This window comes from Hemitrygon akajei, chromosome 25, assembly GCF_048418815.1.
Source record: "Hemitrygon akajei chromosome 25, sHemAka1.3, whole genome shotgun sequence".
Taxonomy (NCBI): domain Eukaryota; kingdom Metazoa; phylum Chordata; class Chondrichthyes; order Myliobatiformes; family Dasyatidae; genus Hemitrygon; species Hemitrygon akajei.
In genome coordinates, this window is record NC_133148.1 from 20,535,212 (window position 1) to 20,561,035 (window position 25,824).

The 25,824-nt window shown below is 47.1% G+C and overlaps 1 protein-coding gene across 4 annotated transcripts in view; it reads left to right on the forward strand.

The window, feature by feature from the left end:
* The window catches only part of LOC140716392 (uncharacterized), a 196,481-nt gene that overhangs the window by 129,869 nt on the left and 40,788 nt on the right, over positions 1–25,824 (forward strand). For 2 of the 4 annotated variants that reach the window (XM_073029077.1, XM_073029078.1), the window contains exon 2: positions 12,125–13,732. In XM_073029077.1, the coding sequence (XP_072885178.1) occupies positions 12,135–13,436 (1,302 nt within the window). In that variant the 5' untranslated portion in view covers positions 12,125–12,134 and the 3' untranslated portion in view covers positions 13,437–13,732. Of the gene's footprint in view, positions 1–9,063; positions 9,266–12,124; positions 13,733–25,824 lie in introns of those variants that run through there. The other 2 variants (XM_073029075.1, XM_073029076.1) reach the window with 2 other exon arrangements.

The following is a 25,824-nucleotide window of genomic DNA, read 5'->3' on the forward strand; positions in this document are numbered from 1 at the left end:
ACTACTCTCTGTAGTCTCTTATATTCCCTGATGTACTGGGTGAGTCCACTACTGTCTGTAGTCTCTTATATTCCCTGATGTACTGGGTGAGTCCACTACTCTCTGCAGTCTCTTATATTCCCTGATGTACTGTGTGACTCCACTACTCCCTGCAGTCTCTTACATTCCCTGATGTACTGGGTGAGTCCACTACTGTCTGTAGTCTCTTATATTCCCTGATGTACTGGGTGAGTCCACTACTCCCTGTAGTCTCTTACATTCCCTGATGTACTGTGTGACTCCACTACTCTCTACAGTCTCTTATATTCCCTGATGTACTGGGTGAGTCCACTACTCTCTGCAGTCTCTTATATTCCCTGATGTACTGTGTGACTCCACTACTCCCTGCAGTCTCTTACATTCCCTGATGTACTGGGTGAGTCCACTACTCTCTGTAGTCTCTTATATTCCCTGATGTACTGGGTGAGTCCACTACTCTCTGTAGTCTCTTATATTCCCTGATGTACTGGGTGAGTCCACTACTCTCTACAGTCTCTTATATTCCCTGATGTACTGGGTGAGTCCACTACTCTCTACCGTCTCTTACATTCCCTGATGTACTGGGTGAGTCCACTACTCTGTGCACTCTTATATTCCCTGATGTACTGGGTGAGTCTACTACTCTCTGTAGTCTCTTATATTCCCTGATGTACTGGGTGAGTCCACTACTCTCTGTAGTCTCTTATATTCCCTGATGTACTCGATGAGTCCACTACTCTCTGTAGTCTCTTATATTCCCTGATGTACCGGGTGAGTCCACTACTCTCTACAGTCTTTTATATTCCCTGATGTACTGGGTGATTCCACTACTCTCTACAGACTCTTATATTCCCTGATGTACTGGGTGACTCCACTACTCTCTGCAGTCTCTTATATTCCCTGATGTACTGGGTGACTCCACTACTCTCTGCAGTCTCTTATATTCCCTGATGTACTGGGTGAGTCCACTACTCTCTGCAGTCTCTTATATTCCCTGATGTACTGGGTGTGTCCACTACCCTCTGAAGTCTCTTATATTCCCTGATGTACTGGGTGAGTCCGCTACACTCTACAGTCTATTATATTCCCTGATGTACTGGGTGAGTCCACTACTCACTACAGTCTCTTATATTCCCTGATGTACTGGGTGAGTCCACTACTCTCTGTAGTCTCTTATATTCCCTGATGTACTGGGTGAGTCCACTACTCTCTGTAGTCTCTTATATTCCCTGATGTACCCGATGAGTCCACTACTCTCTGTAGTCTCTTATATTCCCTGATGTACCGGGTGATTCCACTACTCTCTACAGTCTCTTATATTCCCTGATGTACTGGGTGTGTCCACTACCCTCTGAAGTCTCTTATATTCCCTGATGTACTGGGTGAGTCCGCTACTCTCTACAGTCTATTATATTCCCTGATGTACTGGGTGAGTCCACTACTCACTACAGTCTCTTACATTCCCTGATGTACTGGGTGAGTCCACTACTCTCTACAGTCTCTTATATTCCCTGATGTACTGGGTGAGTCCACTACTCTCTACACTCTCTTATATTCCCTGATGTACTGAGTGAGTCCACTACTCTCTACAGTCTATTATATTCCCTGATGTAATGGGTGACTCCACTACTCTCTGCAGTCTCTTATATTCCCTGATGTACTGGGTGAGTCCACTACTCTCTACAGTCTCTTATATTCCCTGATGTACTGGGTGAGTCCACTACTCTCTGTCGTCTCTTATATTCCCTGATGTACTGGGTGAGTCCACTACTCTCTACAGTCTCTTATATTCCCTGATGTACTGGGTGAGTCCACTACTCCCTGCAGTCTCTTATATTCCCTGATGCACTGGGTGAGTCCACTACTCTCTGTAGTCTCTTATATTCCCTGATGTACTGGGTGTGTCCACTACTCTCTATAGTCTCTTATATTCTCTGATGTACTGGGTGAGTCCACTACTCTTTGTAGTCTCTTACATTCCCTGATGTACTGTGTGAGTCCACTACTCTCTGTCGTCTCTTACATTCCCTGATGTACTGGGTGAGTCCACTACTCTCTACAGTCTCTTATATTCCCTGATGTACTGGTTGAGTCCACTACCCTCTGCAGTCTCTTATATTCCCTGATGTACTGGGTGAGTCCACTACCCTCTGCAGTCTCTTATATTCCCTGATGTACTGGGTGAGTCCAGTACTCTCTGCAGTCTCTTACACTCCCTGATGTACTGTGTGAGTCCACTACTCTCTGCAGTCTCTTATATTCCCTGATGTACTGGGTGAGTCCACTACTCTCTACAGTCTCTGAAATTCCCTGATGTACTGGGTGAGTCCACTACTCTCTGCAGTCTCTTATATTCCCTGATGTACTGGGTGAGTCCACTACTCTCTGCAGTCTCTTATATTCCCTGATGTACTGGGTGAGTCCACTACTCACTACAGTCTCTTATATTCCCTGATGTACTGGGTGAGTCCACTACTCTCTACAGTCTCTTATATTCCCTGATGTACTGGGTGACTCCACTACTCTCTGTAGTCTCTTATATTCCCTGATGTACTGGGTGAGTCCACTACTCTCTACAGTCTCTTATATTCCCTGATGTACTGGGTGAGTCCACTACTCTCTACAGTCTCTTATATTCCCTGATGTACTGGGTGAGTCCACTACTCTCTACAGTCTCTTATATTCCCTGATGTACTGGGTGAGTCCACTACTCTCTGTAGTCTCTTATATTCCCTGATGTACTGGGTGACTCCACTACTCTCTGTAGTCTCTTATATTCCCTGATGTACTGGGTGAGTCCACTACTCTCTACAGTCTCTTATATTCCCTGATGTACTGGGTGAGTCCACTACTCTCTACAGTCTCTTATATTCCCTGATGTACTGGGTGAGTCCACTACTGTCTGTAGTCTCTTATATTCCCTGATGTACTGGGTGAGTCCACTACTCCCTGTAGTCTCTTACATTCCCTGATGTACTGTGTGACTCCACTACTCTCTACAGTCTCTTATATTCCCTGATGTACTGGGTGAGTCCACTACTCTCTGCAGTCTCTTATATTCCCTGATGTACTGTGTGACTCCACTACTCCCTGCAGTCTCTTACATTCCCTGATGTACTGGGTGAGTCCACTACTCTCTGTAGTCTCTTATATTCCCTGATGTACTGGGTGAGTCCACTACTGTCTGTAGTCTCTTATATTCCCTGATGTACTGGGTGAGTCCACTACTCTCTGTAGTCTCTTATATTCCCTGATGTACTGGGTGAGTCCACTACTGTCTGTAGTCTCTTATATTCCCTGATGTACTGGGTGAGTCCACTACTCCCTGTAGTCTCTTACATTCCCTGATGTACTGTGTGACTCCACTACTCTCTACAGTCTCTTATATTCCCTGATGTACTGGGTGAGTCCACTACTCTCTGCAGTCTCTTATATTCCCTGATGTACTGTGTGACTCCACTACTCCCTGCAGTCTCTTACATTCCCTGATGTACTGGGTGAGTCCACTACTCTCTGTAGTCTCTTATATTCCCTGATGTACTGTGTGACTCCACTACTCTCTGCAGTCTCTTATATTCCCTGATGTACTGGGTGAGTCCACTACTCTCTGTAGTCTCTTATATTCCCTGATGTACTGGTTGAGTCCACTACCCTCTGCAGTCTCTTATATTCCCTGATGTACTGGGTGAGTCCACTACCCTCTGCAGTCTCTTATATTCCCTGATGTACTGGGTGAGTCCACTACTCTCTGCAGTCTCTTACACTCCCTGATGTACTGTGTGATTCCACTACTTTCTGCAGTCTCTTATATTCCCTGATGTACTGGGTGAGTCCACTACTCTCTACAGTCTCTGAAATTCCCTGATGTACTGGGTGAGTCCACTACTCTCTGCAGTCTCTTATATTCCCTGATGTACTGGGTGAGTCCACTACTCTCTGCAGTCTCTTATATTCCCTGATGTAATGGGTGAGTCCACTACTCACTACAGTCTCTTATATTCCCTGATGTACTGGGTGAGTCCACTACTCTCTACAGTCTCTTATATTCCCTGATGTACTGGGTGACTCCACTGCTCTCTGTAGTCTCTTATATTCCCTGATGTACTGGGTGAGTCCACTACTCTCTACAGTCTCTTATATTCCCTGATGTACTGGGTGAGTCCACTACTCTCTACAGTCACTTATATTCCCTGATGTACTGGGTGAGTCCACTACTCTCTACAGTCTCTTATATTCCCTGATGTACTGGGTGAGTCCACTACTCTCTGTAGTCTCTTATATTCCCTGATGTACTGGGTGACTCCACTACTCTCTGTAGTCTCTTATATTCCCTGATGTACTGGGTGAGTCCACTACTCTCTACAGTCTCTTATATTCCCTGATGTACTGGGTGAGTCCACTACTCTCTACAGTCTCTTATATTCCCTGATGTACTGGGTGAGTCCACTACTGTCTGTAGTCTCTTATATTCCCTGATGTACTGGGTGAGTCCACTACTCCCTGTAGTCTCTTACATTCCCTGATGTACTGTGTGACTCCACTACTCTCTACAGTCTCTTATATTCCCTGATGTACTGGGTGAGTCCACTACTCTCTGCAGTCTCTTATATTCCCTGATGTACTGTGTGACTCCACTACTCCCTGCAGTCTCTTACATTCCCTGATGTACTGGGTGAGTCCACTACTCTCTGTAGTCTCTTATATTCCCTGATGTACTGGGTGAGTCCACTACTGTCTGTAGTCTCTTATATTCCCTAATGTACTGGGTGAGTCCACTACTCTCTGTAGTCTCTTATATTCCCTGATGTACTGGGTGAGTCCACTACTGTCTGTAGTCTCTTATATTCCCTGATGTACTGGGTGAGTCCACTACTCTCTGCAGTCTCTTATATTCCCTGATGTACTGTGTGACTCCACTACTCCCTGCAGTCTCTTACATTCCCTGATGTACTGGGTGAGTCCACTACTCTCTACAGTCTCTTATATTCCCTGATGTACTGGGTGAGTCCACTACTCTCTGCAGTCTCTTATATTCCCTGATGTACTGTGTGACTCCACTACTCCCTGCAGTCTCTTACATTCCCTGATGTACTGGGTGAGTCCACTACTCTCTGTAGTCTCTTATATTCCCTGATGTACTGGGTGAGTCCACTACTCTCTGTAGTCTCTTATATTCCCTGATGTACTGGGTGAGTCCACTACTCTCTACAGTCTCTTATATTCCCTGATGTACTGGGTGAGTCCACTACTCTCTACCGTCTCTTACATTCCCTGATGTACTGGGTGAGTCCACTACTCTGTGCACTCTTATATTCCCTGATGTACTGGGTGAGTCTACTACTCTCTGTAGTCTCTTATATTCCCTGATGTACTGGGTGAGTCCACTACTCTCTGTAGTCTCTTATATTCCCTGATGTACTCGATGAGTCCACTACTCTCTGTAGTCTCTTATATTCCCTGATGTACCGGGTGAGTCCACTACTCTCTACAGTCTTTTATATTCCCTGATGTACTGGGTGATTCCACTACTCTCTACAGTCTCTTATATTCCCTGATGTACTGGGTGTGTCCACTACCCTCTGAAGTCTCTTATATTCCCTGATGTACTGGGTGAGTCCGCTACACTCTACAGTCTATTATATTCCCTGATGTACTGGGTGAGTCCACTACTCACTACAGTCTCTTATATTCCCTGATGTACTGGGTGAGTCCACTACTCTCTGTAGTCTCTTATATTCCCTGATGTACTGGGTGAGTCCACTACTCTCTGTAGTCTCTTATATTCCCTGATGTACCCGATGAGTCCACTACTCTCTGTAGTCTCTTATATTCCCTGATGTACCGGGTGATTCCACTACTCTCTACAGTCTCTTATATTCCCTGATGTACTGGGTGTGTCCACTACCCTCTGAAGTCTCTTATATTCCCTGATGTACCGGGTGATTCCACTACTCTCTACAGTCTCTTATATTCCCTGATGTACTGGGTGAGTCCACTACTCACTACAGTCTCTTACATTCCCTGATGTACTGGGTGAGTCCACTACTCTCTACAGTCTCTTATATTCCCTGATGTACTGGGTGAGTCCACTACTCTCTACACTCTCTTATATTCCCTGATGTACTGAGTGAGTCCACTACTCTCTACAGTCTATTATATTCCCTGATGTAATGGGTGACTCCACTACTCTCTGCAGTCTCTTATATTCCCTGATGTACTGTGTGACTCCACTACTCTCTACAGTCTCTTATATTCCCTGATGTACTGGGTGAGTCCACTACTCTCTGCAGTCTCTTATATTCCCTGATGTACTGTGTGACTCCACTATTCCCTGCAGTCTCTTACATTCCCTGATGTACTGGGTGAGTCCACTACTCTCTGTAGTCTCTTATATTCCCTGATGTACTGGGTGAGTCCACTACTGTCTGTAGTCTCTTATATTCCCTGATGTACTGGGTGAGTCCACTACTCTCTGTAGTCTCTTATATTCCCTGATGTACTGGGTGAGTCCACTACTGTCTGTAGTCTCTTATATTCCCTGATGTACTGGGTGAGTCCACTACTCTCTGCAGTCTCTTATATTCCCTGATGTACTGTGTGACTCCACTACTCCCTGCAGTCTCTTACATTCCCTGATGTACTGGGTGAGTCCACTACTGTCTGTAGTCTCTTATATTCCCTGATGTACTGGGTGAGTCCACTACTCCCTGTAGTCTCTTACATTCCCTGATGTACTGTGTGACTCCACTACTCTCTACAGTCTCTTATATTCCCTGATGTACTGGGTGAGTCCACTACTCTCTGCAGTCTCTTATATTCCCTGATGTACTGTGTGACTCCACTACTCCCTGCAGTCTCTTACATTCCCTGATGTACTGGGTGAGTCCACTACTCTCTGTAGTCTCTTATATTCCCTGATGTACTGGGTGAGTCCACTACTCTCTGTAGTCTCTTATATTCCCTGATGTACTGGGTGAGTCCACTACTCTCTACAGTCTCTTATATTCCCTGATGTACTGGGTGAGTCCACTACTCTCTACCGTCTCTTACATTCCCTGATGTACTGGGTGAGTCCACTACTCTGTGCACTCTTATATTCCCTGATGTACTGGGTGAGTCTACTACTCTCTGTAGTCTCTTATATTCCCTGATGTACTGGGTGAGTCCACTACTCTCTGTAGTCTCTTATATTCCCTGATGTACTCGATGAGTCCACTACTCTCTGTAGTCTCTTATATTCCCTGATGTACCGGGTGAGTCCACTACTCTCTACAGTCTTTTATATTCCCTGATGTACTGGGTGATTCCACTACTCTCTACAGTCTCTTATATTCCCTGATGTACTGGGTGACTCCACTACTCTCTGCAGTCTCTTATATTCCCTGATGTACTGGGTGTGTCCACTACCCTCTGAAGTCTCTTATATTCCCTGATGTACTGGGTGAGTCCGCTACACTCTACAGTCTATTATATTCCCTGATGTACTGGGTGAGTCCACTACTCACTACAGTCTCTTATATTCCCTGATGTACTGGGTGAGTCCACTACTCTCTGTAGTCTCTTATATTCCCTGATGTACTGGGTGAGTCCACTACTCTCTGTAGTCTCTTATATTCCCTGATGTACCCGATGAGTCCACTACTCTCTGTAGTCTCTTATATTCCCTGATGTACCGGGTGATTCCACTACTCTCTGTAGTCTCTTATATTCCCTGATGTACTGGGTGACTCCACTACTCTCTGCAGTCTCTTATATTCCCTGATGTACTGGGTGAGTCCACTACTCTCTACAGTCTCTTACATTCCCTGATGTACTGTGTGACTCCACTACTCTCTACAGTCTCTTATATTCCCTGATGTACTGTGTGACTCCACTACTCACTACAGTCTCTTATATTCCCTGATGTACTGTGTGACTCCACTACTCCCTGCAGTCTCTTACATTCCCTGATGTACTGTGTGACTCCACTACTCTCTGTAGTCTCTTACATTCCCTGATGTACTGGGTGAGTCCACTACTCTCTGCAGTCTCTTACATTCCCTGATGTACTGGGTGAGTCCACTACTCTCTACGGTCTCTTATATTCCCTGATGTGCTGGGTGAGTCCACTACTCTCTACAGTCTCTTACATTCCCTGATGTACTGGGTGAGTCCACTACTCTCTGTAGTCTCTTATATTCCCTGATGTACTGGGTGAGTCCACTACTCTCTACAGTCTCTTACATTCCCTGATATACTGGGTGAGTCCACTACTCTCTACGGTCTCTTATATTCCCTGATGTGCTGGGTGAGTCCACTACTCTCTGTAGTCTCTTATATTCCCTGATGTACTGGGTGAGTCCACTACTCTCTGCAGTCTCTTATATTCCTGCACATTCCGACGGCCATCCCAGACAGTGATGCAAAGATGGAGCTGGGCTTACCTCGTGATAGCCCAGTGGAGGTTGAAAGTACATGGTGGCTGCTGGTTGGCAAGAATTTTCGGGACAAATGGCCTGTGTTGCGTCTCCCCGCAAGTCTCTGATGCTTGATTACTCTTCCATCCCTGTTGTGAGTTTCTCTCGGTCCACAGATTTGAAATGGATGTGGTGGACAGAGATGCCGGGTGTGTCCTGATAGAGGCACTGTTAGCAGACCACGAGGTCCTTGTTTACTCTGGAAACCAGAGAGCAATCTGGAGAAATCGGGAATGCTAGAAATAATCATTAGTCAGTCAACATTTGTGTTGGAGTTTGTGTTTCAGGTCAAAGAACTGTGGAATTCTGAGAGACAAGATGATAAACTTGCTTAAACTTACTCCGTATCCCTGTATCCCCCCCCTCCCCCTCCTTTGGAATACTGATGACCATGGACAGGGTGTTCGAGCCAGGCCACCATTCACCCCATCAGGGCTGGATAGAATAGATGAGGTCAGGGTTGTGGGGTTTAACTGGGTCAGCTGGGAAGGGGTTGTGGGGGGGCAGCAGAGAATGTGTTTTCCTCTAATTGGAATTTGGGACTCAGGGACAAGCCGGAAGCTTTTGATTGGATGTACTCCTGTTCCAGAGTAATGCAGCCGAGAGAAGAAAGAGAGGACGAGGCCTAGGGCGAGACGTGGGTTTGAGGCACTCCAGCAGACGCTGGTGGAGAGAGGAAGACGAGCAGGGAGAATGAGCGGCTGGAGAATCTCACCGGACACGCCAACAGACCCAAAGTTATCTGGGTCGCTAAAGCCAAGAGTTGTCCTGCAAAGACTGCTGACCCACAGGTAATGAAATACACCGTGCTTAGTTCACCGTGGTTTCGACACTGCAAAGTGTCAGTTCTTTGGTGGTGCTGCAGCCCAAACCAGAATCATCGCTGCTGCCGGTGACCCGACAGATTTGTTGTACACACCCTCACACCAATAACAGTCGCTCCAAAAGCTGAGGATATGCATTTCAGTCCTTTATTAGCAATTAGCAAATGTACGATCTTGAAGCAATGAAACTTAAGCGTACTCAAGTTTAAGGTGAGTGTTCAGCAGAAGATACGACCTCTGTTGGCCCTCGGCTTCCAAACTGCACTGAACAAAGCATGAACACGTGACTTCTTTGCTTTACTGCACCCCCACTCACGTGACCAGCTGCCATAATAAACACAGAGTACAATGCAGATACAGGACAGATACGTGGCTGCTACAGGTGGCTTTGAATGAAACGTTATCGGGGGTCAGTATTACATTATGTTGGACTTGCGGGTGCAAAGGTACCTCGGAAACCCAAAAAAAAAACAATGGACAACAGGGTTAGAGAGTGAGATGGGGAAATGATTTTGATGGGTTCAGCGATGAGAGATGTTGGCTAAACGTGACTTAGCAGATCAGTAGCCATGCACACATCGGCATGATTCGAGGGTGGACACACGGGGATAAGTCTTGTACAGAGAAGAGAGGGGAAAATGTGGGAGAAGAGTGAAACGAGGAAATGATCAGAAATGACCATATCAGTGATTTAATGATCAGTAAGAAGGCTGTGGGAAATGGCAGATGGATGGGACGGTCAAGAAAATGGGCCAGAGAGTTTGCTCGTGGAGAGAGATTGAGCGGAATTGGAGACAGAAATCTGGTGAGGAGAGGTAAAGAAGAGCTATGGATCCTGAAATCTCTTATTACCAGCTTGGACCCTGCACCACGCTCTCTGCTCAGCTGAAGCGCAGGAGTATCGGAATTGGTTTATTATAGTGACGTGTACCGAGATACAGTGAAAAAGCTTTGAGGTTTGGTTGATTGCCGAGCTTGGCAAAATGTTTGCAGGCGTTTTGGCTCCAAACTTGCAAAGCTTGTCATGACAGTTAATCAGATCAGCAATCCTAGTTGCACTCCCTCCGCTCTATCTGTTACCCTGTCACTGCATTGCACTGGAGACGCCTCAAAGCACTTTCTGTAAGGTTGTTTACGTTGTCGGTACATGCTAATACATTTATTTATGCACATTTTATTCCATATTTGTCCTTTAACCTCGAACGTAATTATCTTTTTCCCCTTTTATGTTTATATATAATTTATTTTTGTGTTTCTTTATAAGTGTTGAAAGTTGATGTTAGTTGCTTGCTGCATCTTCACCCACACACCGCGGCAAATTCCTAATTCCTACACAGCGAATGAAGTTAATCCTTGCAGAGCAAGTCATTGAGGTAGAACAAGGGAAATCAATAAATATGTAGAATAAAATGTAACAGCTACAGAGAGAGTGCGGTGTAGGTATGCGATAAAGTGGGAAATCATAATGAAGTAGTCATGAATCCACCTCATTCTTTTAATACTGGATGAATGTAGGCTTAAATGTCAATCTCTCTCCTCATATGTCACTCCGGCCACCCCAGGGAATGGTCCAGTGAAGCTTTATTGCAATACTTCTACAGGAAGAACATGTTTCCTGTCTGCTCTGGAGACCAGAGAACAACCTAGTCAGAAATAGCAAACACTAGAAATAATTATTAGTCGGTCAGCATCTGTGGAGGAAGGAATAGAGTTTGTGTTTCAGGTCATGCAAGTGTGGATGGTGAATGAAGCTGATCCTTGCATACGGTTCACACAGAACAACTCACTGCACCGTGCATCGAGGCAGAGCGAGGGAAATCAGTAACGATGCAGGATAACGTGTAACAGCCACAGAGAGAATGCAGTGTAGGTACACAGTAAAGTGGGAAATCATGACAAGGTAGATTGTGAAGTCAAGTTTCCACCTCATTCTTAAATACTGGCCGAATATAGGCTTAATTGTCGATATCTCTCCTCATACATCAAACCTACTGTCCCAGGTAATGGTCTAGTGAAGCTTTATTGCAATACTTCTACAGGAAGAACATGTTTCCTCAATACTTCCGTAGGAGGGTAGACCTTCAGCGTGTCCCTGTGATGCACACCAGTATCGATAGACGCACCAAAGAAAGCATCCCGTCCACGTGATCACGGCTTGGTATAGCAGTGACACTGCAGAGAGCTGGGAACACAGCTCAGCACATCACAGAAACCAGCCTCCCCTCCACGGACACTGTCTACACTTCTCACTGCCTTGGTAAAGCAGCCAGCAGAATCAAAGCCCCCACCCACCCCGGGCATTCCCTTTTCCCCCCCTCTTCCTTTGGGCAGATACAAAAGCCAGAAAGCACACACCACCAGACTCCAGGACAGCTTCTACCTGGTTGTTATCGTACTCATGAACGGACCTCTCGATGAGAAGGTGAACTCTCGACTTCAGAATCTTCCTGGCACGGCCTTGTAGGTTGTTGCTATCAGTTTATTGTTGTTAAATATACTGCGGTACAGTGAAAAGCTTGCCTTCTACATACAGATCAATTCATTACACGGTGCACTGAGGTAGAACAAGGTAACACAACAGTAATATAGTGTAAGCTGTGACGAAAGTGCAGTGCAGGTAACCAACAAGGTAGACGGTGAGGTCAGAGTCCAGGGAGCTATTTAATAGTCTTATGAAAGGGGGTAGAAGCTGCCCTAGAGCCTGGTGGTATGTGTATTATAATAATCCACCAGTTTTAGCATCACTTTTCACTGATGGTGGACATGGTTGTCTAAATTTCAGAACTTGCCTTTCTCTCTCACACTCTATTTAAATTAATTTCACAGGGTGTCAGTAATGGAGGATTCACTGACAGGAAGCTCAAACCAAACAACGGATCACAGCCTGCAAGAGTCACTGGGTTCTGAACATCCGCAGACTTTGTACGTGGAAGCAGAAAGTTCCACTGACAGCGGAGAGAAATGGCCAACGCGTTCTGAGTGTGAGCAGGACTTCAGTCAAGCATCCACACTGACAAGAGACCAGATCAGTCACTCTGGGGAGAAACCGTGGAAGTGTGAGGACTGTGGGAAGAGATTCATTTGTCCTTCCCACCTGGAGACTCACCGCCGAAGCCACACTGGTGAGAAGCCGTTCACCTGCTCTGTGTGTGGGAAAGGATTCACACAGTCAATCCACCTAAAAACACACCAGCGAGTTCACACAGGGGAGAAGCCGTTCACCTGCTCAGAGTGCGGGAAGGGATTCACCCACCCTGCTAGTCTGTGGAATCATCAGCGAGTTCACACGGGAGAGAAGCCGTTCACCTGCTCGGAGTGTGGGAAAGGGTTTATTCGGTCGGGAAGCCTGGTGATACACCAGCGAGTTCACACTGGAGAGAAACCATTTACCTGCCTTGAGTGCGGGAAGTGTTTCACACGGTCTGACAAATTGATGGCGCACCAGCGAATTCACACTGGGGAGAGACCATTCACCTGCTCTGAGTGTGGGAAGGGATTCAGTCGGTCAGACAGCCTGGTTATACACCAGCGAGTTCACACTGGAGAGAGGCCGTTCACCTGCTCTCAGTGTGGGAAGGGATTCATTCAGTCATCTCACCTGCTGATTCACTGGTGCAACCACACTGAGGAAAGATTGTTCACCTGTTCTAGGTGTGGGAAAGGATTCAGCCGATCAATTGGGCTGCAGAAACACCAGCGTGTTCACACCGGGGAGAAGCCTTTCACCTGCTCTGTGTGTGGGAAAGGATTCACCCAGTCATCCAACCTAAAAACTCACCAACGAGTTCACACTGGGGAGAGGCCCTTCACGTGCTCTGTGTGTGGGAAGGGGTTCAGTCGGTCAGACAGCCTGGTTATACACCAGCGAGTTCACACCGGGGAGAAGCCGTTCACCTGCGCTATGTGTGGGAAAGGTTTCACAGAGTCAGCCAACCTGAAAGCACACCAGCGCGTTCACACTGGAGAGAAGCCATTCACCTGCTCTGTGTGTGGGAAGGGGTTCACCCAGTCAGTCCACCTAAAAACACACCAGCGAGTTCACACTAGGGAGAGGCTGTTCACCTGCTGTGAGTGTGGGAAGGGATTTGCCCACTCACACAGACTGCAGATTCATCAGCAGATTCACACTACGGAATGACCATTCTGCTGGACTGTGGAAGGGGTTCAGCCAGCAGACTCGTCTGTGGGATCACACTGCGATGATGCTGTCCACCGGCTGTGAGTGTGGGAGGGGGTCAGTAGGTCATCCAGTCTGCAGATTCACCAGTGAGTCGATGAGTGACCGTGGGAGCTGGATTCTCCTGTTGTTGCTACTGATGATATCCAGGATTTGACCATGGACATTGTCCTGGTCTGGGTTCATTCTGATAATGTTTACAGCCCATGATTGGAGTTTAATGTTCTTGACAAATGCTGAATAAATCACCTTGAACTTTAACACCCAGTCTGTTCCCTGCATATTTGATATTTGAAGATGTTGTAATGAAGTAGTGTGGGGAGATAAATCTGATCTGCTGGTGCTAGAACAAGCACGATGGAATCAGACTTTTTGGGAATGGTGTGGTGAAACATTCCACAGTGGTAGGAGTCTGGAATTGTTTTTCAGGTGGGAATTGATGTTGGGTAAACTTGGGATTCTGGTTGTTATTTGGAGCTGGGTCACAAGTTGGCCATGATGGCACTGAATGGAAGGATAGGCTGGGACTGCTCCTACTTCCCCAGAACAGGCAGGTGAAGTGTTTGCCAAAGAGCAGCAGGTTTTGCTTTCTCCTGGGGCACGGTGATTATAAATCCCAGGAAAAAACCTCGGCCAAAGAAAGCTACCACCTATGACGGTTGAAGGATTGGAAAACACACTCGCAGATACCGGAGACCGGACGTGATACCGGGCGTTGATACAGGACGTTGATCAGTAACACAGACGTTCCCTCCCGAGTGAGCAGCAGGGTGCAGGTTATCAACATGGCAAGCCTACCACAAGCCTGCTCTGTCAGCAGGGGGATAATCAGCGAGGGTTCTGGAGAAACCATGGACCGCAACGTGGGCAACAATTCCATCCCACTGCGTGGCTGGGGAACGCCCCGGCTTTGTACTGCCAGCCTTGCCCAGTGGGCAGTGTTGGCTCTGGGCAATCACAAGTGCACTCTGTCACCTGTAGTGCGGTTTCTGAGCTGCCCGAGTGTGTGTTGGAAGGCAGACGTTCGGCCTTGTGCTGCCAGATTTCTTCTTGTTGTTTTGGAGATTGAATCAACAACACACAAGTCACCATCTTGTTCCGCATGGCTTCCATCTCCATTTTCAGGCCCACCCCACCGCCACCAGGGGAGATAAGGTGAGAGAGAGAAGTGGGAAAGAACGGTGGGGTGGAGGGGGGGCTGTGGTGTTATTACCGGAAGTTCAAGAAATTTATTTTCATGCCATCAGATTGGGGGCTACCCAGACGGAATATAAGGGGTTGCTCCCCCCAACCTGATTGTGGTCTCAGCACAGCAGTAGAGCAGGCCATGGACTGACATGTCGGAATGGGAATGTGGTGGGATCCACTGGGAGATCCCACTTTTTCTGGCAGACAGAGCGTAGGCGCTCGGCAAAGCAGTCTCCCGTTCTACATCGGGTCTCAGCGATACACAGGAGGCCACACCGGGAGCACCGGACACAGTGTATGACCCCAGCAGACTCACGGGTGAAGAGTCACCTCACCTGGAAGGACCGTTTGGGGCCCTGAATGGTAGTGAGGGAGGAGGTGTAGCACTTGTTCCGCTTGCAAGTTTAAGTGGCAGGAGGGCTATCACTGGGGAGGGACGAATGGACAAGGGATCCCTGTGAAAAGCAGAAAGGTGGGTGGGGGGGATGGGCTTGGTTGTGGGATCCCATTGCAGGTGCCAGAAGTTTCGGAGAATTATGTGCTTGACTCGGAGGCTAGAGGGGTAGAAGGTGAGGACTAGAGGTAGGCTGGCAGGAGGGTGGGGTGAGGGCAGACGTGTGTGAAACGGAAGAGATGCACTTGAGGGCAGCATTGATGGTGGAGGAGGGAAGGCCCCTTTTCTTTGGAGAAGAAGGACATCTCTTGAGTTCTGCAATGAAACGCCGCATCCTATGGGCGGAGACAGAGGAATTGAGAGAAGGGGATGCCATTTTTACAGGTTAAGGGTGGGAAGAGGTGTAGTCCAGGTAGCTGTGAGAATCAGTGGGTTTATGAAACCTTTCTCCAGAGAGAGAGACAGAGAAACTCAGAAAGGGGAGGGAGGTGTCAGAAATGTACCAGGTAAACTTAAGGGCAGGTTGGAAATTGGAAGCAAAGTTGACAAACTCCACATGGGTGCAGGAAGCAGCAGCAGTGCATTCAATAGACAACAGATGCAGAAGTAGACCGTTCGGCCCTTCGAGCCTGCACCACCATTCTGAGATCATGGCTGATCATCTACTATCAATACCCAGTTCCTGCCTTGTCCCCATATCCCTTGATTCCCCTATCCATAAGATACCTATCTAGCTCCTTCTTGAAAGCATCCAGAGAATTGGCCTCCACTGCCTTCCGAGGCAGTGCATTCCAGACCCCCACAACTCTCTGGTACTGGACTCTCCCAGCATCTGGAACATATTTCCTGCCTCATTCGTTGATATCGTGAAGTAAGAGTTGGGGAGCGACACCAGTGCAGGCTTGGAACATAGACGACCTCTCAAAGCACTTCGTCACCGTCGACGTGAGTGACACTGACTGAGGCAGCTCACCCTGCTTTTCTTGGATATTGGTACGACCGCCGCCCTTTTGAAGCAGGGGGAGCCTCTGACTGCGGCAGTGAGAGATTGAAGACGCCCGTGAACATCTTTGACCAGCTGGTTGCCACAGTTTTTTTGGTGCCCCACCGAGTACACCATCAGGTCCTGACAACTTGTGAGGGTTCGCCCTCTTGAAGGGTGGTGTGACGGTGGCTGTCAACTCAGTGATCGCAGGGTCACCAGCTGCTGCAGGTGTATTCCCCCTTTCAAAGTGCACGTACAAGGTATTGAGCTCATCAACCACCTTCGGCCCCATCACAGGAGGCCTCCGTCTGCCCACACACGGAGAGTTGTCCCAGGGCCCTGCAGCCAACTTTCAATCAACACCTGCAGCCTAACGGGAGAAATCATCCAGATGCTGTTTGCGGGATCTTTCTGTACAGGTACTGTATGATCCAAACTGTACTTCACTGAGAATCGAGATGTATTCACTAAGAGAAATTAGACGGGCACAACAGACCGTGTGTTTAAATCAACCCAGGTAATGTGACATTAATGGGGCAGGGTTTGATGTTCCGGGCACTTGGTATATAAATATCAAGGAAAAGAACTTTGGAGTGATGTTGTCAGTGTAGATGTTGGTAAGGCTCATGATAGGCTTATCTGGAAGATTGTGATGCATGGATTCATGGTGTCTTAGCTGTTTGGGTTTAGAATTGGTTTGTCCATAGAAGGCAGAGGCTAGGGGCTGATGGGTTTTATTCTGGGCTGCAATTAGTGGTGTTATGCTGGGATGTCCAATGTCCACGCTGTTTATAGAAATTATCTGGATGATGGGTAGGTTAGCACGTTTGGGGATAACGCAAAGATTGGTGGTGTGTGGGTAGTGTGGAAGACTACGGCAGTGTGTAGATCAGTTGCAGATATGGGTGGAGGTATGTCCGAGGGAGTTTAATCTGGCCAAATATGAGCATTTAAGCAAAGGGGAAGCACACGGTTAATGGTAGGACCCTTAACAGTGTTGGTGTACAAAGGGATCCTGAGGTCCGTGTTCACAACTCCCGCAGAAGTGGATAAGGTGGTGTATGGAATGGTTGCCCTCATTAGTCAAGGTACCGAGTTGAAGGGTCAAGAAATTATGTTGCAGCTTTATAAAACAGTAGTTAGGGAGTATTGCATTTAATTCTGGTCACCCCATTATAGGAAGGATGTGGAGGCTCAGGAGAGGGCGCAAAAGAGGTTTGCCAGGCTGCTGCCTGGATTTGAGGACACGCACCGTAAGAGTTTGGACAAACATAGGTTGCTTTCTCTGGAGGGCAGAGGCTGAGGGGAGGCCACAAAAAAGTTAGTAAAATTAGAGGCAGTATCTTTATCTCAGCATAAATTGTCTAATACTAGAGGACATGCATTTAAGGAGGGAGTAGAGAGTTCAAGTTTTTGTTTAAACCGAGCGGCAGACACCTGGAATACGTTGATGGAGATGGTGGTGGAGACAGTTACATCGAGGAGTTTAAGAGGCTCTTAGATGGCACATGAATATACAGGGAGTAGAAGGCTGTGGCCCACCTTCAGGCAGAAGGAATGAGGTGTTATTAATGCAACTAATTTGGCGCAACATCATGGGCCAACAGTCCTAGTCCTGTGCTGTACTGTTCAACATTCGGTTCTGTGAGAGTGAACATGAGCAGCCCCAACCCCTGGGGTCCCTGTCAACTTTGCGGGTGAACGGCGGAATCCTCCCTACACATGCAGTGGAGCAAGTGAACAAACAGCCCCTCCATGGAACAGGGCAACAGGAGCAGGAGCCAGCTACCTGCCCTGTTTTCAGTACGATCATGAGTGATCTACCCCAGTTCTCATCTGTCCCAGTCTCAGCCTCCACAGCCCTCAATTCCCAAGTCTTTCAAACACCTACCAATCTCCACAAGCTGATCCTGGCACTACTGTTTGCTGGGGAGGGGAATCCTAGTGCTTCCCTATCTTCACAAAAAGAAATGTTCATGTGTGCTGGTTTTAAATGATCAGTCCCTTACTTTGTAACAATGTACTTAGAGACAAGTGTGAAATTGTCTCATGATTTTCTATCATGCCCTCTGGATCCAATACGACCTCTCTTTCTGCTATCCTCTAAAGAAAGTCATGGGGTGGAGGTTGAAAAGTGGAGAATGTCATATCCTTTTCCAAGTAAGAGGATCCAGGTGACTAACACCCTGTAACAAACCTTCCCCATATCTAAGTTCTAACCCGTTTACAATAAAGGCCAATAATCTCATTTGCCCTCTTAACGTCTTGCAGCACCTATCTGACAACCTGTTTGTGATTCACACACCTACCTGTGGAACCCCTTTGTACTGCGCTCATTCGCAGTCACTTTCAGCGCAGACTGTTCATTCCTCTTGCCAAGGCACGTTGCCTCACACGTTCCGCATTGAATCTCATTTCCCAAGTTTCACCATTCACTTTATTGATCTTATGGGACCTACTGAACTGAGCACGTGGGAACAGCAACCAAGAGACTTAAGAATCTTTACTCAATACAGCAGATGTGGACAGAATCTTGTTCCCCTCTCATGACCAACCCCTCCCAGAAAGTTTATATTGTTTTACACTTATTGATCACAAAGAAAATAATACATTTTAACTGCACTTCAGCAGTTATAATTACCGACTTAACCTTAACATTTTGAATATAAGCAGGTAACTTTACAAATAAACTCCTCTCGGGCTTGCACCTGCACCTGGCAGGAAGCCTGAAAGGAACGATTTTGGAAGCATAAATTGGAAACAGATGTTCTCAGGGAAACGTACAGAAGAAACGTGGCAAATGATCAGGGGATATATGCATGGAGTTCTGCATAGGTACGTTCCAATGAAACAGGGAAAGGATGGGAAGGTACAGGAATCGTGGTGTACAAAGGCTGTTGTAAATCTGTCAAGAAGAAAAGAAGAGCTTACAAAAGGTTCAAAAAGCTAGGTAATGATAGACACCTTGAAGATTATAAGGCTAGCAGGAAGGAGCTTAAGAAAGAAATTAGGAGAGCCAGAATGGACCATGAGAAGGCCTTGGCGGACAGGATTAAGGAAAATCTCAAGGCATTCTACAAGTATGTGAAAAGCAAGAGGATAAGACGTAAGAGAATAGGACCAATTAAGTGTGACAGTGGAAAAGTGTATGGAACCAGAGGAGAGAGCAGAGGTACTTAATGAATACTTTACTTCAGTATTCACTATGGAAAAGGATCTTGGTGATTGTAGTGATGATTTACAGTGGACTGAAAAGCTTAAGCAAGAGGATATTAAGGAAGAGGATGTGCTGGAGCTTTTGGAAAGCATCAAGTTGGATAAGTCACCGGGACTGGATGAGATGTACCCCAGGCTACTGTGGGAGGCGAGGGAGGAGGTTGCTGAGCCTCTGACGATGATCTTTGTATCAATTATGGAGAGTTTCTGGAGGATTGGAGGGTTGCAAATGTTGTTCCCTTATTCAAGAAAGGGAGTAGAGATAGCCCAGGGAATTATAGACCAGTGAGTCTTACTTCAGTTTGGTTGGTAAGTTGATGGAGAAGATCCTGAGAGGCAGGATTTATGAACATTTGGAGAGGCATAATATGATTAGGAATAGTCAGCATAGCTTTGTTAAAGGCAGGTCGTGACTAATCACATTGACTAATCTACTACATCAGTAGATGTAGTATTTCAGCAAGGCATTTGATAAGATACCCCATGCAAGGCTTAATGAGAAAGTAAGGAGGCATGGAATCCCAGGGGACATTGCTTTCTGGATCCAGAACTGGCTTGCTCACAGAAGGCAAAAAGTGGTTGTAGACAGGTCATATTCTGCATGGAGGTTGGTAACTAGTGGTGTGCCTCAGGGATCTGTTCTGGGACCCCTACACTTCTTGATTTTTATAAATGACCTGGACGATGAAGTGGAGGGATGGGTTAGTAAATTTGTTGATGACACAAAGGCTGGGGTTGTTGTGGATAGTGTGGGGGGCTGTTAGAGGTTACAGTGTGTTGGGCTTGAAATTCTGCCCTGTGTTCGTTTAGGAAGAGAGACAACCAACACCGGAATATTACAAAACTTGGGTTTATTGCAGAATCCGTAACTGGCACAGTGAATCCACGGAGTCGCTGGAGAAGGCGCGTTCCGACTTCCCCTTACAATCTGCTCTTATTTATATTTATATCCCTTTTCCCCCCAGCACAACCCCCCACTACATATTAGGTAATATCGGGCACTTGTGTCCATCTTATTGGCCTGATGCCATACACTCACGAGTTACCTGTTTCTTTTGTTTACTGAATCGCGTGACACTGGTAGTTTCGGTGTAGCGGAATTCCCAGTTTCGCTTCCCCCCTCCCTCGCATTCCGGCCTCCTAATATTACGTGAGCCACTCCTGACCTGTAATGGCAGTCTCGAATTAACCCTAACATTAATCCTAACACTCCCTCCCTTGGCCTCCCAGAGGCCACATCCCTTACAATCTTTTCCGCGGCTGTCGGGATCAGGCAGGGAGGTGAGCATCCCCCGGCACTCTTTGGCATGTCCTCCCTATTTGCTTATCCTGATTTGTCCGACCTAGGGTCACAAAATATGGGTAGGGGTTCCCTAAACATCCGCAATTTTTACAAGTAGCATGCAACATTTCAGAAAACTTATTCAAGAACAAATTCACAATCCCCCCCTTGCCATGGTCCATTTCAGTCCGTGTCCTCCCATAGCGCGTCTGCTTTCCGGGAGGGCTGTGTCCTCCCCTTCCACCGGGAACAAGGGTGCCTGGTACGCCGGTGGAGGTCCATTCTTTCCAGTCAAGGCTCGATCTATAGTCCGGATGACTAGGGTCCTGATACAGGGTATGCAACAACAACCACATGTGATAAAGATAGCAATTGAAATAGACAGTCCTAGAGCCAACTGTCCCAGAAACGCTCCCCACTTACCAAAGGTCTTATTCAGCCAATCTACCACTGGGTTGTTTACCCCAGATTGCTCTTTCAGCTCGTTGGCCAACGCTCGGAGTTCTATCAGGCTCTTAGTCAGCTTTCTGTCTGGTCCGCCCCATTCCCCATCAAACATCATCCCAGGAGGCACACCACTGCCCTCCCGCCGTTCGTTTATTGGGAAAGATGGGTGGATACCCTAGTCCGAGTGCCGCAAAGGGACACATGTAGACTTTGTATCCTTTCCATCCGGCCTCTGAACCTCCCCAGCAGTCAATCACATCACAAAGGTCAAATTGAAAAACTTTATCCCTCTTTGGGTCGGCGTCTAATATCACTCTGGCCCCACAGGGGTCCGGCGCTCCCTGAACAAGACGTCCCAGGAGAGCGGTGATACTTATCCACCCCAACATCCAGCCACTCATCCTTGCCCGTTTCCTTCCCCGTGCCCTCTTCGTCAATCGTTTCAATTAGATTAATTTGGCTTCCTTTTGCGGATCTGGAGCAGTGAGAAAATGATGCCAGTTATTGTCCCCCTCCCTTCTTACCTTTTAATGCCCTGTTGGAGACCTCGGTGACAGGGTATGGACCATGCCACCGTTTTCCGTTCCAGGTGAGCTTCCCCGGGCCTCGGAGGAACACTTCCACTCCTACCTTGATGGTGTCCGACCCCTGCGGCTGCTCACTGTTTGATAACTGTGCGAGTTCAATAATCTATTTTACCATATTTCTAAAAACTCTCATATACTCTGTTACTCAACACGCAAATGTCTGAGTTTTGGTAACTCGAAATTGAAGTGCTCCATGGCTCCCTAGTACACAGAGAGGATCAAATGTGGGACGGTCGCCTTTCAAAACCTGACCTTCGCATGGGAGATTTCTCCTCTTAACAACCAGTCTAAGGTAGGTGCTGTCAGTATCCCTGTGTACTACGGTGTACCGCGACACTTTTCTCCTCACTCCTGAGACTTTTATGCCCATCGTGGGCAGCGGGTACCCTCACTCAGAAGACTTTTCCATGGGCGGAGGATCTTCCTAAAAACAGATAAGAGTTAGTGCTTACCAGTCACGATTCTGCACCGGGAATGATCTCTCCCAGGGTAATTTGGGGTTGGTGAGGATCCGTCAGCAGACAAGATCTAACTCAGTAATTTAACTATCTAGTGGAAGTCTTCGATATAACAGGCACTTCCTGACCTTAGTCGAGGTTGCGGCCGCAAGTTGTCTGCTGTCGGACCCGCCAGCCTGTGTTGTCTCTCCCTCCCCACGTCGGGGTCACCAAATGTTGGGCTTGAAATTCTGCCCTGTGTTCATTTAGGAAGAGAGACAACCAACACCGGAATATTACAAAACTTGGGTTTATTGCAGAATCCGTAACTGGCACAGCGAATCCACGGAGTCGCTGGAGAAGGCGCGTTCCGACTTCCCCTTACAATCTGCTCTTATTTATATTTATATCCCTTTTCCCCCCAGCACAACCCCCCACTACATATTAGGTAATATCGGGCACTTGTGTCCATCTTATTGGCCTGATGCCATACACTCACGAGTTACCTGTTTCTTTTGTTTACTGAATCGCGTGACACTGGTAGTTTCGGTGTAGCGGAATCCCCAGTTTCGCTTCCCCCCTCCCTCGCATTCCGGCCTCCTAATATTACGTGAGCCACTCCTGACCTGTAATGGCAGTCTCGAATTAACCCTAACAAGTGGGACATTGATAGGATGCAAAACTGGGCTGAGAAGTGGCAGATGGAGTTCAACCCAGATAAGTGTGAGGTGGTTCATTTTGGTAGGTCAAATATGATGGCAGAATATAGCATTAATGGTAAGATTCTGGGCAGAGTGGAGGATTAGAGGGATCTTGGGGTCTGAGTCCATAGGACACTCAAAGCTATGCAGGTTGATTGTGTGGTCAAGAAGGCATACAATACATTGGCCTTCATCAATCATGGGATTGAGTTTAGGAGCTGAGAGGTAATGTTGCAGCTATATAGGACCCTGGTCAGACCCTACTTGGAGTACTGTGCTCATTTCTGGTTGCCTCACTTACAGGAAGGAGGTGAAAAGGGTGCAGAGGAGATTTACAAGGATGTTGCCTGGATTGGGGAGCATGCCTTATGAGAATAGGTTGAGTGAACTCGGCCTTTTCTCCTTGTAGAGACGCAGGATGAGAGGTGACCTGATAGAGGTGTATAATGTAAGATGATGAGAGGCGTGAGAGGTATGGATAGAGGCTTTTTCCCAGGGCTAAAATGGCTAACACGAGAAGGCACAGTTTTAAGGTGATTGTAACTAGGTACAGAGGAGATGTCAGGGCTAAGTTTTTTATGCATAGAGTGGTGAGTGTGTGGAATGGGCTGCCGGCAATGGTGGTGGAGGCGGATACAGTAGGGTCTTTTAGGAGACTGCTGGATAGGTATATGGAGCTCAGAAAACTAGAGGGCTATGGGTAACCCTAGGTAATTTCTAAGGTCAGGTCATGTTTGGCACAGCTTTGTGGGCCGAAGGGCCTGTATTGTGCTGTAGGTTTTCCATGTTTCTATATACACCAGGAAAGCACTAGATACTTTTTAAGGTGACTTTACAGATTGCATATCCCAACTAGCAGAGTCCCTTTGAACATTCAGTTCTGGTGGATGGATTGGTCTAAAAACTAAGCACAAACTCCCCGACACACAAAATATAGCTCCTCTGTTACAGTGTTGGGAATGGCTCGCTGATTATGCAACTGGCCAGAATACTGCATCACAAATCAGAACCCAAAGTGCTGGAGGAACTCATCAGGCCAGGTAGAATAAACGGTCGACATTTCATGCCAAGACCCTTCACCAGTCCTGCTGAAGGGTCTCAGCCTGAAACGTTGACTGTTTACTCTTTTCCATCGATGCTGCCCGACCTGCTGAGTTTCTCCAGCATTTGTGTGTTGCTCGGATTTCCGGCATCTGCAGACTTTCTCTTGTTTGGAATCACAAAACAGACCTGTTTTGTACTGTACATGAAGTGGCAACTATACACCTTTAAACAATGTGTTAATACAGGAGATGGACACTTAATGCCTTCACTTATCGCAACCGGAAGGTCACCAATTTTTTTCTCTCTGTGTTGTTTTTTACGCAGTTCAGTCTAGTTTTTGTACTGTGTCATGTAACACCATGGTCCTGAAAAACGTTGTCTCGTTTTTACTGTGTACTGTACCAGCAGTTATGGTCGAAATGACAATAAAAAGTGACTTGACTTGACCATTTAACATCTGTGGTCTTCACCTGCAGTTTGAATGGTCAAAACCAAAATGTCCCATGCCCAGTACAGTGGCTTCTGGTTAACTGGGTCATTGGTTAATCGGGGGAGCCGCTTACTGTTCTGGAACAGAAACTAATCGAGAAAGTAGCTGAGATTTTCTACACTTTCTTGGGACAAGATGTTGCTTAATTGGGACAAGAGACTGCTGCAGAACAGTTGTGTCAGTTGTGTGTACTTCTGTGACTCTTACTACATAGAGCGTACAGCAAAGGTTGTAAATAGCATTAGTTGTGTGTGTTTCTGTTCAAAACAGCGATTTTTGTCACTGATGGTTGGGGAGTAATAAGCAGTAAAACAATTCAGAGCTGTTCTTCTCACTGTGGTTTCAAGCATTCAGGCTTGCAGATGCCAGAAATGGCCGGGAGTGAAAATTAAACCATCACCACTTCAGCAAGTTGGCAACCACGAACAATTTAAAGCATATATGTCAAACTCAAGGCCCGCGGGCCAAATCCGGCCCGCGGTGGAATTATCTTTGGCCCGTGAGATAATATCTAATTACTATTAAAGCTGGCCCCAGTAATCGAAGCGCCTATGGCGTATGATATGGCTAATGCTGAGTTTATTCAGGTACCAGGTTTTCAGGGTTTTTAGTGTTTATTCGGCAGTCTTGCTCGGCAGTCTTCTTCATAAGAAACGGAATTTGTAAAGTGAAACACTTTGTAGTTATAGCAGATACTGAGACACATGAGGGCAGGCTGAAAAAACGGAGGCAACGAAAGCTGCGTTCGCACGCGTCCGACTGATCCGGCCCGCATGAAGCTGCATTTTGCTCAATCCGGCCCGTGACCTAAAATGAGTTTCACACCCCTGGTTTAAAGGTATCAACAATTATCTTGAATGTTACAATGAAAATGAAGACTTGGAAGACGCCAACACGAGGAAATCTGCAGATGCTGGAAGTTCAAGCAACACACTCAAAATGCTGGTGGAACACAGCAGGCCAGGCAGCATCTATAGGGAGAAGCGCTGTCGACGTTTCGGACCGAGACCCTTCGTCAGGACTAACTGAAAGGAAAGATAGTAAGAGATTTGAAAGTAGGAGGGGGAGGGGGAAATGCGAAATGATAGAAGACCGGAGGGGGTGGGGTGAAGCTGAGAGCTGGAAAGGTGATTGGCAAAAGGGATACAGAGCTGGAGAAGGGAAAGGATCAACACTCTGCCTGTTCTCCATCTCCCTCTGGTGCTCCCCTCCCCCTTTCTTTCTCCCGAGGCCTCCTGTCCCATGATCCTTTCCCTTCTCCAGCTCTGTATCCCTTTCGCCAATCACCTTTCCAGCTCTTAGCTTCATCCCACCCCCTCCGGTCTTCTCCTATCATTTCACATTTCCCCCTCCCCTTCCTACTTTCAAATCTCTTACTATCTTTCCTTTCAGTTAGTCCTGACGAAGGGTCTCGGCCCGAAACGTCGACAGTGCTTCTCCCTATGGATGCTGCCTGGCCTGCTGTGTTCCACCAGCATTTTGTATTTGGAGGATGCGACAGTTTCTAACTAGCATCAGTCTCAAGCAATTGTGTGGCTTTTAGACACTAGACTCTGCTTGGAATGAACAGTTTTTAAA